The sequence below is a fragment of the Mytilus californianus genome, unplaced genomic scaffold (genome assembly GCF_021869535.1).
Source record: "Mytilus californianus isolate M0D057914Y unplaced genomic scaffold, xbMytCali1.0.p SCAF_1, whole genome shotgun sequence".
Classification (NCBI taxonomy): Eukaryota; Metazoa; Mollusca; class Bivalvia; order Mytilida; family Mytilidae; genus Mytilus; species Mytilus californianus.
Window position 1 is genome coordinate 98,495,929 of NW_026262581.1, and position 15,627 is coordinate 98,511,555.

The window sequence follows — 15,627 nt, forward strand, 5'->3', positions numbered from 1 at the left end:
TATCGCTTCGGCAAATACATGGTAAAGAAAAGCCTCATATAAGCACACCTGACCAAGATCTTAGTACTTTATTAAAACAATGGGAGTTACTCGATGTAATTGACGACATTCTGTACAGAAGATGGGAAAATAGTGATGGAACATCGTATCAGCAACTGGTTGCGCCAAAAAGAATTCGGGGTGAAATTTTGCGTCTTCTACATGACTGTAGAACGGCAGGGCACTTTGGTCGCGATAAAACTCTAGCGAAAGTCAGAGCAAGGTTTTATTGGCCGGGAATGACTACAGACATAACACGATGGTGTCAGACATGTCTCTTATGCCAGCAAAGAAAACCAGGCCCTGGTCTAGGCAAATCTCCCATGCAACATAGAAATGTTTACAGACCAATGGAATGCATCGCAATAGACTGAATGGGTCCACTACAGACCATTCAAACGAGTACATCATGGTAGTTTCCGATTACTTTACCAAGTGGACTGAGGCGTACCCTCTCAAAGAACACTGTGCTCAGACAGTGGCCGACAAGCTCGTAACAGAATTTATTTCTCGGTTCGGGGCGCCATGCCGTATACATACTGATCAGGGACGTGAGTTCGAGTCCAAACTATTCGCAAGTATGTGCGATCTTTTGGAAATCGAGAAAACTAGAACCATTCCCTATCACCCACAGTCAGACGGTATGGTAGAGCGCTACAATAGGACCTTACAACAAATTTTATCAATGTTTGTTAATGAAAATAAAGATGATTGGGATAGCCACCTCCCTTATGTTACAATAGCATACAGAGCATGTACCCACGAAAGTACGAAATGCAGTCCAAATTTACTAATGCTCGGACGCGAAATATCTTTACCAATTGATATCTTAACCGGGTCAAACCAAGATGAAAATTTTAGTTTCTGTCCAAATTTATACATTGAATGGATGCGCGACGCCATGCAAAGAGCTTTCGATAAAGTTCATGAAAATTTTCAGTCAAGTTTTCATAGACAGAAAAAATACTATGATTGTAAACTAAAACACAGACAATTTGAAATTGGGAATAAAGTTCTCAGATGGTATCCACCAAAAGCAAACAAAAAACTTGGTTTTGGTTGGATTGGTCCTTACAAAATTAGTAGAAAATTGTCTGATATAACCTACGAAATTGAGGATTGTCAAAATTCAAAACTTAAAGTGGTCCATGTGGACCATTTAAAATCACTTTACACCCGTGATGATACATTTGATGCTCCAGTTCAAGAAGAACAATTAACAGAACAAACATTAGATCAATCAATTTGGATTGATTACACGGTTGACAATATCACTGATATACAAGATGAAAATGTTCACAAGGTTGAAACGGAACCAGCTGCTCCAAAGTATAGTAGTCGTGGCAGACAGATAAAACCTCCAATAAAGTTTTCGCCATAACATACATAATAATAAAATACAGTCAAAAGAATGCCAAATTCTTTTTATTAAAGGAAGGGGGGTAGTAATTTATTTGAAATGATGTACAGTGTAGTGTACTTCATATTTGCATTGCGCAGAGTGGTACACATTAGAGTACCAATTAACCATAATACAAGATATACTATCAAAAATATGTACAAGTACAAACTATACATATATTTTTTTTTTATATTTATACCCAGCATAATACATGTCTTATACTCTAAATATACTATATATATATATATACTCGTTGGTATGTATTTAACAAGAGCATAACCTTAACTTCGCATGAATACATGCTTTTGTGATTCTGAGCAAGTGTTCGGATAATTTATTAGCACATATTTTATATGTTTTCTTTTGTTATTAGTTAATTAAGGATGTACAGTATTCCCGGTATACGCACATGAACAATATTTTGCCATGGATATTTATGTACTTTCGGTACTGTGGTACGTAACGGGATGCTGTGGGTATATTGATTAATTTGGATCGATATTGAGAACGTTGAATTGGTCAATGTGTACCAATGTAACACGGCTTATGAATAGTCGGGGTGGGCATGTTCTATTATACGGTAATTTGTTAGCCATGGACTCTTAGTTTTCGGTTACGTGTACACTAATACTAAATAAACACAATTTGTTTTAAAATGACTGGCCAATGTGGGCCATGTCAGAATTGTCAAGAGTAATATTTGACATAATATATTTCTATAGTTTATTTTTATTTTAAAGGGGGAGATGTGCTAGTCAATTGACTGAATAATTTGATCAGTAAAAACAAATGCATTTATACAATGTCACCTAAAAACTTTTGGTTCAAATTTCAGGATGGAGATTCAGATATTTGCCGATGGAGATTTCAATGAGGAGGACTTAGAAAACAGAGTAGAATTCTTTTATACACCAACTACAATGCAATGTCCAATTGATGGCTGTAATGCCGGTCGGTTTGGTTCAAAGGCTAAATACCAAAGACATTGGGATGAGAAACACTTGTTTTTAACTATTAATTACAGTTGCCCTGAGAAATTGTGTAAGGCAGTATGCAGAAGAAAAGCAGATATGAAACAACATCTTAAAAAAATTCATGACATCGGAAATGCACTGAAACTGGAAACCCAACTAACAAGCTATGAGAAAGAGGTCAGAGAAAACAAAGGATTTGTTGATCCTGGTCTTTTCATTTTTCGTGGCCGGACCAAACTATCAACCACTTCAACCTCTACCACATCTTTATTGACCAATACTGTTACCACTATGGGTAACACCAGTACACCATCTTTCAACACTACACCATCTTTCACCACTACACCATCTTTCACCACTACACCATCTTTCACCGTAAATGTTCCACCAAAATTTCCTGAAACACAAAGAAGATCGCCACTACTACCACTTCCAGACCTTCCTATAATTCCTGATCGTACACCTTTCTCAGTAACATCTAGAATTTCTTTTCAAGAGTATAAAAGCAGAATCCAGCCAAAAACAACTACAGAAAATGCCTATTCTGGGCATCCTGCTATGGTAGAGCCAAATAACCACTCTGGTTGTACCTCAACCGTAACAAGTAGTGAAATCCAGACAATAGAGCCAAACAACCAATCTGGTTGTAAGACAACGTTCACAAGCAGTGAAACCCAAACATCGTTAACAGATCTGCCTCCATTGGTATTACCACTGATTCCAGAGACCTGCCCGGAAGTCGAATCCCTTCTCCGGTGGTTATGTAATTCCATGGATATGATAGGACGGTTGCGAGAGTCGGCAAAACAGAAATTAGAGGAAATCAAAGAGTCGGGAAGCAGACAGCAAGGAAGAGAAATCAGACGAAAATTACAGGCAGAAAACCGAGAGCTTAGGAGACAAATCGCTGAAAACAAGTGGAGGAATGAACTTTTCCAAGATATTGCCAAGCAATAGACAAACTTGATATTTAGTATTGTGATGAGAACTTATTTATTATATTTATTGTTGCATAATTTTATTTAAATAACTTAATTTATTTCAGGTTGAACATTGTTATAGAAATATATCTATTTGTTGTTATTATTGAATATTTGATTACTTGTTGATATTATTGAATATTTTATTACTTGTTGATCTATATAAGATATTGAATTCTATGGTAGGCTAAATTTTGATTGCATATTGTGTTAACTTTAACTTTATTGCAGATAGACATTGAACAATACATACTTAACCAGTAATGTTATACATATATTGTTAAATACTTGTGTAAATGTAATAATTGTTTTAAATTATATGTTTTAGGTTATATTCCTGCCACTTTGGACTAATGTGTTTTTGCACATAAGGTCTTAAGAGGGAGGGAGTGTGACGGTAGTCATTTTGCTGTTAGTCCTTAAACATTTCAGGGGTTTGGTTAACTTTTCTTTTCTTTTATTCTATCTCCGTTTTATTAATAATTCTTGTAGTTCCGGCCATTTTCTTTCCCCCGCCGGGCCACTTCCGGTGTCCCGGTAGCCCGGCCGGGCCTATGACGTCAATTGGGGATAGAAATACGTAAGCTCTAGGGTTTGGGGGAGTGCACTTTTTGGGATTAGAACGCCAGTTGATAGTTGACTTTATTATATATTCTACATTTTTATCTAAAACATAGTTATATCTTACTACCGAGGTAAGGACTAACGTAAACTTGACCATCGTATTCTTGATAGTTGATATTTATGACTTTAATACTGTAAATGTGAACTAAATACATGTAAACAGCACGTAATAAACATATATACTTTAATAATCGTCATTTTATAAGATAACCTGGGAAAACGGGAACAGGTTAACACTAATCTGTTACACATGTAACGTTAGGCGTCCGCTTTTTTCAAGATATTTATAATTTAGATCTTATTTCACATTGGGATTTTAATTGTTTTCAAAGAGTTTACATCCCAACTCCTTTGTTCTAACAGGGGTGATCTGAGTCGGATTACCCTACCTTGAGTTTCTTTCTTCTGCATGCTTTCTTTTGTTCTGTGACATTTTGGCGGGAATGTTGAACACACAATAAAACTTAGAAATATTTATTCGGAATAAAAACTAACTTTCAAAATTTATGTAGAAAAAATCCATTAAATTTCCAGTGTCTATGCGGGGAATCGAACTCAAGACCTTAAGCATATGAAGCCACGATTCATACCCCTACACCACGATTACAAACTCACTATTATTTTAACATATTTAAACATTGTATCCGGGGGCTAATAAAGGGTATATATATATACTATATAGTAATATATAAAGTATTATATAATTAGTGTATGGCATTCTGAACTATATGTTATGAAGCGTAAATGTTTTTTTCATATAGTCTAGAGGAGCTCGGATGTAAAATAGTTATCCCACTCGGACTTGGTGTGTCAGTGTAAGATCACCCTCTGGCCTCCGGCCATCGGGGTGATCTTACACTGACACACCGCGTCTTCATGGGATAACTATTACTTAAACTCCTGTGGTGTAGTAACTATTCAACTTCCCGTATACTCCGTGTACCCCGTGTACAAGGTGTCAATTTAAACTCATTAGAACATGTTGTGATATATCTGGTTAACAAATAATTTTCACCTAATAAACAAGTCATACTGTGAAATTATGTCTCGGAAAGGTGTCTTCAACCTATGCCCACATCTGATAAAAACATATTCAACCGATGACTATATTCACAATGTACGTGAAACATGTTTTATTGTAAAGATAAATCAAATACCGACAGACTGATGTGTGTTTATTCGTGAGAAATGCAAGGGACTGTTAGAAAATATCGGTTGAACCGAACACATAGCAAATTTTCGTCAGCTACCTTGTAATTTTTCGTACAAGTGTGGATAGTAAACCCCCCATTGACAGGAACAAGTGCCTGTGGGAAAAACCTACGAGATTCTACTCCCGTTCGTATAATAGTCCCAGAGCAAGCTAAAGGAGCTTGATGTAAAATTGGTTTAAAATGATGCTATGCAAATAAATCACTGAATAACCAACTTATTATCCGTATAATTATGAAACTAGATCAGAGGAAGGCAGGGGCAAAAATCCAAAGGAATCGATTGCTATGCAGCAAAGATTAACACTTTTAAAATCAAGTTACCAATCAAATTCAAACGGACATTATCTCGATGTAAACATTGAATGTGAATAGATCGAGAAGACCGCAAATACATGTACAAAAATCAAGACGACCTTTTCTTAAGGTATATGTGGACCCTTCGGCTAAAATGGCGGCGTTTTCACCTCAAAATTTACTTTGAGAACAGACAGGTTTGTCTGTGCTCAAGAGTAAATTTTGAGGTGAAAACGCAGCCTTTTTTAGCCCAAGAGTCCACATGAACCTTCAAATTGTATAACAAAAAGTAAAAAGATACCTACTTTATAAAAATATTTATCTTTAAGTTTCAACCTGCACAGACAGACTTTTAAATTGTTATGTTCACGAAAAGACATTATTTCTATATTGAATGTGCATGTGACCGGTGTACTCGAAAACTCAGATGTGAAAAAAATAAGTATATTTTGAGAATTTGTAACATGCTAAGAACTTTGTGGAAAACTCCGAAAATTGGACCCGAAAGATCTTTAGATTTTGTATGTACGTAATTTTTTCCTATTTTTTTTATTGATATGCAGCAAAGACTAACATTTTGTATAAATTTCAGCTTCACAAGCTTCTTGTGCAATTATCTCGATAAATACTGAAAATCGTGTATTTGCATGTATATTTCTAATGAACACATCTTAACAAATAATTTCTTTAAAATGTAAAATTGATATTTAGAAATAACTTTTGATCAGTATCGTCACCGGCATTGTTTTATCATTGATTTTCTCGACTCTATTATAAAACAAAACTTTACGACAAAAGTGATGATTTCAGCTTCCCAATTGTGAACTTTCCATTTTTATGTAGCAACATTCCAGCAGCGCCTGCATACCGAGTATATTTCTCCCAATTGATACGATATTTCCGGGCTTGTATTTCCTATCATGATTTCCTTGATAGAGGATTGCTGCTCACAAGGAAGCTATTAAACCAAGAGTTCCAAGTGGTGAAGTTGAAATCATCCCTTCGTAAATTTTACGGACGCCATCACGAGTTCGTTGACCGTTATGGAATAACCGTTTCACAGATGATATCGGATATGTTCCTTATGTCGTAACTACAATACCCATCCCTTTTCACGAATGTGACCTACCGAATTAGACTATTTACCGGATTTGTAATAACATAAGCAACACGACGGGTGCCACATGTGGAGCAGAATCTGCTTACCCTTCCGGGGCACCTGAGATCACCCCCAGTTTTTGGTGGGGTTCGTGTTGCTTAGTCTTTAGTTTCTATGTTGTGTCTTCTGTACTATTATTTGTCTGTTTTTTTTATTTTTAGCCATGGCGTTGTCAGTTTATTTTCAATCTATGAGTTTGACTGTCCCTCTGGTATCTTTCGTCCCTCTTTTATAAGAAGAGTGATTGTTCACTAGATTTCCCATTGATAATGTTAGAGTAGATCTGATTCTTTACGTCCTCCCCGAGCTGGGCTGGAACCTGTACTGTAATAGTTATCCCATGAGGACGCGGTGTGTCAGTGTACTAAGATAACCCCGATGGCCGGAGGCCAGAGGGTGATCTTACACTGACACACCAAGTCCGAGTGGGATAACTATTTTACATCCCAGCTCTTCTAGACTATATGAAAAAAACATTTACGCTTCATAACATCTAGTTCAGAATGCCCTAAAATAATTATAATATACTTTATATATTACTATATAGTATATACCCTTAATGAGACCCGGATACAATGTTTAAATATGTTAAATTAACAGTGAGTTTGTATCCAGTTGTCCTGGTGCAGGGGTATGAATCGTGGCTTGACATGCTTAAGGTCTTGAGTTCGATTCCCCGCATAGACTGGAAATTTAGTGGATTTTTTCTATATAAATTTTGAAAGTTGGTCTTTATTCCGAATACATATATCTACAGAACAAAAAAAAGTCAAGGAATTGTGATCCGACTCAGATCACCCCTGTTAGAACAAAGGAGTTGGGATGTAATTTCACTTGTCACTTCCAAGACAACACCGCCTAGCATTGCACAGACGCCTTATCCCCTCCTCTAACTAAAGCGGATAAAAATCAGCTTTCGTTTCGGGAGGTGTTACCTTCTCGTAGGAATTTAAACAAGGACGTCTTATCACAATACACGAAGTTTTTTTTAAATGTACAGAAATGATCATCTACTAATCTCTTCAGTATAATTACAGGATGCTAGCGGAAAAGATGGTATACCGCAAACAAAAGGTGGAAAATTTGTACACCATATCCGGATTTCGACAATTAATGTCTCTTCAGTGATGTTAGGAATCGAAACGGTATTTGGAAAGCCATATAATTTACCTCAATTTATGATAGACTCTTGGATTTGGAAGAGTCGAAATAGGATGAACGGATCATATAAACCAGAAGGCAAATATAATACAAGCCCAATCGAAAAAATATAAACAAGTCTAAATTGAAAACAACGTTCAAACCTATGATTGCGTTGGATAATAAACAGCTGCGCCATGAGCGCATGATACGCCCGTCGTCTTGTGTGTGAATTTTTATGCAATAAGCATAAATAGTTTCTGACATACGGCGTGACATGCGAAAACCCCCTTTTTTTTAACAAAAAACTCAATATCTCTAAAATAAAATTTTGAATCAAAACCAAAAAGTATACAGATCTTTAGATTAATATAACTAAGAAGTGTGTAATATTTTAAGCAATAATCTTAAATCGTTTTTGAGATACGGCGAGACATGTGAAAACCCCCCTTTTAAAAACAAAAAAAATCAATATCTCAAAAATAAAATTTTGAATCAAAACCAAAAAGTATACAGATCTTTAGATTAATATAACTAAGAAGTGTGTAAAATTTTAAGCAATAATCATAAATTTTTTTAGAGATACGGCGCGACATGTGAAAAACCCCTCCCCATTTTTTTACAAAATACTCAATAACTCAAAAATAAAATTTTGAATCATCACCAAAGAGTATACAGATCTTAAGGTTAATATAACTAAGAAGTGTGTAAAGTTTTAAGCAATAATCATAAACTGTTTTTGAGATACGGCGAGACATGTGAAAAACCCCTCCCCCTTTTTTAACAAAATACTCAATATATAAAATAAAATTTTGAATCATCACCAAAAAGTATACAGATCCTAAGATTAATATAACTAAGAAGTGTGTAAAGTTTTAAGCAATAATCATAAATTGTTTTTGAGATACGGCGCAACATGTGAAAAAAAACACACCTGTTTTAGTTACTAAGTCCCGAAACTCAAAAAGTTTTAATCTTATTTTCACCAAAAAGTATACAGATCATTTGACCATCATAAGAAACAACTATGTTAAGTTTCATGAAATTTAGATAAGTCATTCTCAAGTTACGGTGCGACATGTTTACGCCAGACAGACAGACGGACAGACGGACAGACAGACGGACGGACGCCGGACATTTGTATAACATAATACGTCCCGTCAAAAATTTGACGGGCGTATAAAAACCGCAATTTTTATACGTGTGCATGCAAAACAAATTTCTTGGTAGAGGGGTCTAAATACAGCACAAACAACATTTTCCAAAAGACCAAAAAAGTGAAAAAGTATATTTTAACAAAACGCATTTGACTAGCAGGTCGAACAACGGATGTTCTTAAACCCTGCTGACTGCCATTGGCGATTGCCAAATAAACGGATCACAAGATGTAACAAAATGGATCTTAATTATTAATTTAATACCAAACAGAAATATATATATTACTTTGGTGTTGAAAGCAGATATTTGATAGTCTTCATTAATTGTATCCACGTTTTACGTTGGTTAGAGGCGATTAAAATCTGATCTTTTGTAGAAACCAATCGTTTTATTCACCTCTAAACGCCTTTTACATTATAAACACAAACACGCCTGATTGCTCGGATTTATTATTGTCATTACATGCGGGATTTTTGCAGGTCCATGTTCCAAGTGATGCGTAGGCCAGTCTATCGTATTGTTCTTCGATGAGGGTCGTTTGGATTAAGTTTTCTAAGAGGCACTGCGTATAGGCTTTTTCACTCGCCAGACTGTGTGTTAAAAATGCTTTAGAAATTTCCACACATTACTTATGTTCGAATAGTAGTTTTGTATGGATTTACCATCTTAGTCCAAAATGGACATTTCACCCACGGCCGAATCCCAAGAGAACACAAATGTCCATTTAACAAATAAAGAATACGGTAAATACAAAAAGATATAAAATAAACACTCATTTTAACAAAGAACTCAACAGAAATTCCCTAACATTGTTGATAAAATGCATCTAACAAGCTGTTATTTATGGTTTGTTCTGCTTTCTCACTTTCTTGTGTATGTGTATTAGTGTCAAGATTATCGAATGCACAAGTCTGTAGCTTGGTAAATAAGCGACGTTCAGTTTGCGTGAAGTTCAGAATAATGAATAATACTCTTCAGAACTGGTACTGATGAAGGGTATTCGTTTTCCAAAACATTTTTTTACTCTATTTTTATTTTTTTTATTTTTTTTTTAACTTCGTTTAACGTCGATTTTTTTGTGATGTACGCTTTCACATTTTTTTTTTGCATGTGTGTGTGTATATGTGTGATGGTATTGACAATTGATGAAGTAGACGTATTACCTTCAGGAATATTCGTTTGCAAATCAAATAAAAAATCAAGCTAATAAGAAAAATGCACAATATGCGTACTATTCTTGTTCTTTTCATGGTAGATGTTGACGTTTAGTTTCAAAAATTATTCGCTTCCTTCAAATCAATCAAGCAAAACAATACAGTATTTGAATAAAAAAAATCAATCTATATACATTGAGTATCTAAATTTAAAAATTCAATTGAATATTTAAATTTAAAAATTCACTTTATACATTTAGTATTGAAATTTTAAATTTTACACATTTTCATAGCTTACCGTTCGGACCTCGGTAGCTTGTTTGAAATTGCGTCATAATATTTACAGTAGCACTTATTAAAGGTTTCGTAAACACCCACAAACAAACTGTACAAACCGCACCTAAAATAATACTTGAATATTTAAAACACGTTAATGTTTACATTTTTTTTTATATCAGCGTTCATTTAAAGAAAATTAGGATTTTCGGCACAGCTATACTCAAAGTTAATTTTCAATGAAAAATAAATGCCGTTTAATGTATTCGAATGAAAGTTTGTAGTATTTATGTATGGAACGCCATGACTGTCTTCTGATGTTGATTGTTTAATATGTTTGGTGCTTTATGCATTATGTTCAGTAGTATTTATATTATGTTCAGCAGTTTTCATATTATGTTCAGTAGTTTTTACATTATATTCGGTGCTTTGGTTATTATGTTCAGTAGTTTCATTATTATATGCAGTGGTATTTAAATTATGTTCGGTACTTCTGACGTTATACTCAGTGCATTTTTCATTATGTTCAGTACTTTCGACATTATGTTCTCTAGATTCAATATTATTTGCAGTACATTATGTATTACCTTCAGTGGTCCCGGTTTCTTTATATTCGGTGGATTATTCATTATGTTCAGTAATAGCATCAGTATTATACTCGGTTCAATGAACTATATGTTCAGTGGTTGTATCATTATGATGATGTAGTAAAAGTCGGGAAATCAATAACATGAAGTCTTTAAAATGCTACCATTACTCTTCTCTAATAAATGGAAGCTTTAAGGTTACTTCAAATTTCACAAGAGGTACATAAGAAAACATTTAAAATATAAATTATTATTTTTAGTAGAAACTTGAAATTTTCTTGCAATGCTAGGCGGTGTTCTCGTAGAAGTGAGAAGTGCAGGTTAATTCCAGTCCGACTCGGTGAGGAAGTAAAGAATCAGATCTTCTCTAACATCGTAATGTTCATTTTCTAGGCACTTTATATATATAAATCTTTATACATTGTTTTCCTATAAAAAAAAAGAAATGCAAACAAATAATCAGCATTGAAAGTCGAAGGGTGATTGAATGTAACAATAACGTTAGAAATATGAAAACTTTTTTATTTTAAACAAATCTTGTTCAAATGTTTTATTGTTAAAAAGTGAACGTACCGGTATATATGTAACAGTAAATTTGGTCCGGTAGTAAAATTTGTCCGCCGGACTTTTTTTCCTAGTTAATCAAGTCCATGGCCATGATTTTACTAGGAATGTAAGTCCCAGGACAAATTTTCCTAGGAAAATAAGTCCATAGCTAGTAAAATATGTCTGGCACTTTTTTTCCTAGGAAAAATTGTCCCAAGCTTTGTCTGGGGACATAAATTTTATTAGAATATCAATACACAACTCTTTAACAATATTAAAACATAACATTTAAATTTCCATTGTTTAAATGTAAATGATTTAATTCATTAAAATTAACCTTTTAAATAAAGGACATGGACGTTTTTACCTAGTCATATTAATGACATGGACTTGAATTCCTAGGAAAATTAGTCTGGGGACATAAATTACTAACATCGGACTAAAAATACTAGTAAATTCGGTAACCATGGACTTTTTATACTAGTAATATGTGTCCGCCCGGACATATTTTACCAGGACAAATTTATCACTAACATACATATAAGTTTCATTCTAATCTAGCCTGTTGTCATTTTCATGATTTTGTTCTAAATGATATAGCTCTTACATATGTCTTTGGATAAAAATAATTGAAATGTAATTAATTACATTGGCAATGTAATTGTAATGTAATTAATTACATTTGAATATCAATGTAATTGTGATGTAATTAATTACATTTAAAAAACAATGTAATTGAACTGTAATTATTTACTTTGGCATGTAATTGACCCCAGGTCTGCTTCATTGTGGCAATGATTTGGTCATTCTTCCTCGTGGCAATGGTTTAACCATACTTCATCATGGCAATGATTTGATCATACTTCATCATGGCAATGATCTGATCATACTTCATCATGGCAATGATTTGATCATACTTCATCATGGCAATGATTTGATCATACTTCATCATGGCAATGATCTGATCATACTTCATCATGGCAATGATTTGATCATACTTCATCATGGCAATGATTTGATCATACTTCATCATGGCAATGATCTGATCATACTTCATCATGGCAATGATTTTATCATACATCACCATGGCAATGATTTGATCATACTTCATCATGGCATTGCCGAGACAGCGTACACTTAAAACAGCTTTTTAAAGCATAAATTACATGTACATTTATTTTAACTCAAACAAATATGGGTACTTTATTTAGGGTGTTTTCTACGAGCTCCGTGTCGGGCCCATATGTGCTGAATATATAAACATAATAGAAAAAGAACGGATATGATAAAACGTAACAAGGTCAAATACACCAGCATTTAACATAAATACAAAATAGTAAATTTTTAGAAATCACCCAAAAGGTCTTCGATAAATGAATGATAAAGCAACCTTGGAGAATTGTAAGAAACTATACAATAGTTCGAATAGGTCTCATTTCTAATGGAATCGCAATTTACGCATTTTCACAAAAAATCGTTAGTGTAAAGCAGTCGTAAGTTACGACGTCACAATACTTAGATCTTTTATGACGTCATAACTTTCGACTATTTTTACCATTACGATTTTTTATTAATAAGACAGCAGGCCCCTAAGGCAAGGAAAAATGTATGTTTAGGGTTACACTGGAAGTATAAATGGGATAGGTAGCTATGCATTTATCCGGTCGTTCACTGTCGATTTATTCAACTTCCCTACAACCGCTTTATTCTTAGACGTATGATTAACCATTTGAAGTTTTGTTAGAAATGAAAACCCTACGAGATTTATATAAATAGTCATCAAACCAAGAAAGGATATACTAGTAGGAAGAGGAGTGTTGAGTACCAATTGGAAGAGCTGTCTCCAGATATTTCAAGCAGGCCCGAGCGGATCCAAATATTTTCGAAAAACGGGGATGTGGTTCCGATCAAGAAACTTATATAAAGAAAGAGTGTGCCATGCTATTATTATCCGCTCATTGTTTTGGCCAAATCTTAGAACAAAAGGGTAGCCCAACCCCCAAACAATCCTGATGTATCACCCGCTATATCGTGCGTTTATAAAAATGGAACCTTTCCTTGCAAAAGACCGACATGCTAGAAGGAAACGTTTTATTATTTAATAGTTTACGGTCATAGAAGACATTTTTATCTCATATCCCTCTGAGCGAAAAAAAAACCCGCCGTTTCAAACAAACTAAAAATCGGCAGCTAAGTTGAAAACAAATTGTGAACTGAAATTAATCTTAACATATTTTAGTACGGTTGATGACAAATAAAAATAAAACTTTGCTTAGACGATGGCACATATATACATGTAGTAATTTTGAAAGTGCAATTTTTTTTAGGAATGGTGACAGTCTATAGACTGGTGATATTGCCTTTTGTAATATCATTCAGTTTGGCTATTTGGCCACGTGTTATGATAATAGAGCTGGAGGTGCTTCAGGGTTTTAAAAGTGTATGGCTAATGTTTCCTGCACCAGACCTAATTGTTGAAATTATTTTCTAAGATTGTAGCGTTTATGTTAATGTACGCGTCTCTGGTGTCTGGAACTTGGTGCCCAGAAACCGTAAACGCTTTTGACATGTCACATAGGTGTCTATGCGACAATTTGTAGCTTATCAACTGAGAAATGGTTGTAGCTAGTTGAAAGGTACATTTACACAAATGTATCTAAGGGCAGAATTTATTTGTCCATGAAGAACACGTCCGTCAAAAATAACCGCGTTCGTTTTTTTTCGACTATTTCCGTTATTGATTTCCCGACTTTTACTGCATCATCATAATGATACAACCACTGAACATATAGTTCATTGAACCGAGTATAATACTGATGCTATTTCTGAACATAATGAATAATCCACCGAATATAAAGAAACCGGGACCACTGAAGGTAATACATAATGTACTGCAAATAATATTGAATCTACTGAACATAATGTCGAAAGTACTGAACATACTGAAAAATGCACTGAATATAACGTCAGAAGTACCGAACATATTTTAAATACCACTGCATATAATAATGAAACTACTGAACATAATAACCAAAGCACTGAATATAATGTAAAAACTACTGAACATAATGTCAAAACTACTGAACATAATATGAAAACTACTGAACATAAGATAAATACTACTGAACATAATGCATAAAGCACCCAACATATTAAACAAACAACATCAGAGGACAGTCATGGCGTTCCATATTTATGAGTCTTTATTATATACTTAGTAGTAAATACAGACAAATTGTTTGTGTAATACAATCATTGGCAAGCGTGCTGTATCAGCCACCCGTGATGATATCGATATCAGCACGGTTACAAAGGCTTTATCACACCTTTAATCTGTATGACGTCACGTCATCGATTGCATTTACTGTTGCTTTATCAATATACAATATATGTACATTGTCTGAAAATATAAAATTTATTTGTATGAGCTTTAGAAACAGGACGAAAAGCGAGGCTCGCCGAGCTTTTCTCCTGTTTCGAAGCGAGTACAAATAAATTTTATATTTTCCGACAATGTACATATATTGTTTTTATCCTGAATTTTACATCCAACACTTGAAACTTTAGTTGTTAAAATCTAAATCACTGTCCCTAACTTTTCAAAGAAATCGACATAGTTTAAACGCGGACCGCGAAGAGGACCCCAAAATGAACTGGTACGCAAAAAGAAATATCCATATTACCGCTTGCTCAACATGGAAGCGGGATAACAGGAGACTTTATTTGTACAAGGATAAATAAAGCAAAAATTTATTTGTGTACCTGTTATTTGTACAATAGTTAGCTGATTGCAGGATAAAACCCCTAATCTGTAGGACGTCATGTCAAACCTATAATCTGTATGACGTCATTTCAAACCTCCTTATCAGTATGACGTCATGTCACATAAAAAAAAACACCTACGTGAGGTATATGTATATAATAAAGTGTATATGATATGGCTTTATCAATATCACACACCGTATCAACCCTCAACCAATATAATCCCTCCGGCGAGCAGAGCTCTTGGGATTATATTGGTGTCTCGGGTTGATACGGATGTGATATTGAAAAAGCCATATGATATTCTCTATTTACATC

At 34.4% G+C, this 15,627-nt stretch overlaps 1 protein-coding gene across 2 annotated transcripts in view; it reads right to left on the reverse strand.

Moving 5' to 3' along the window:
- LOC127727013 (uncharacterized) overlaps positions 1–10,317 on the reverse strand; it is a 42,367-nt gene extending 32,050 nt beyond the window's left edge. The window contains exon 1 of one of the 2 annotated variants that reach the window (XM_052234407.1): positions 10,217–10,317. In XM_052234407.1, the coding sequence (XP_052090367.1) occupies positions 10,217–10,234 (18 nt within the window). In that variant the 5' untranslated portion in view covers positions 10,235–10,317. Of the gene's footprint in view, positions 1–10,147 lie in introns of both variants that reach the window. The other variant, XM_052234399.1, reaches the window with a different exon arrangement.
- Positions 10,318–15,627: the final 5,310 nt, after the last annotated feature.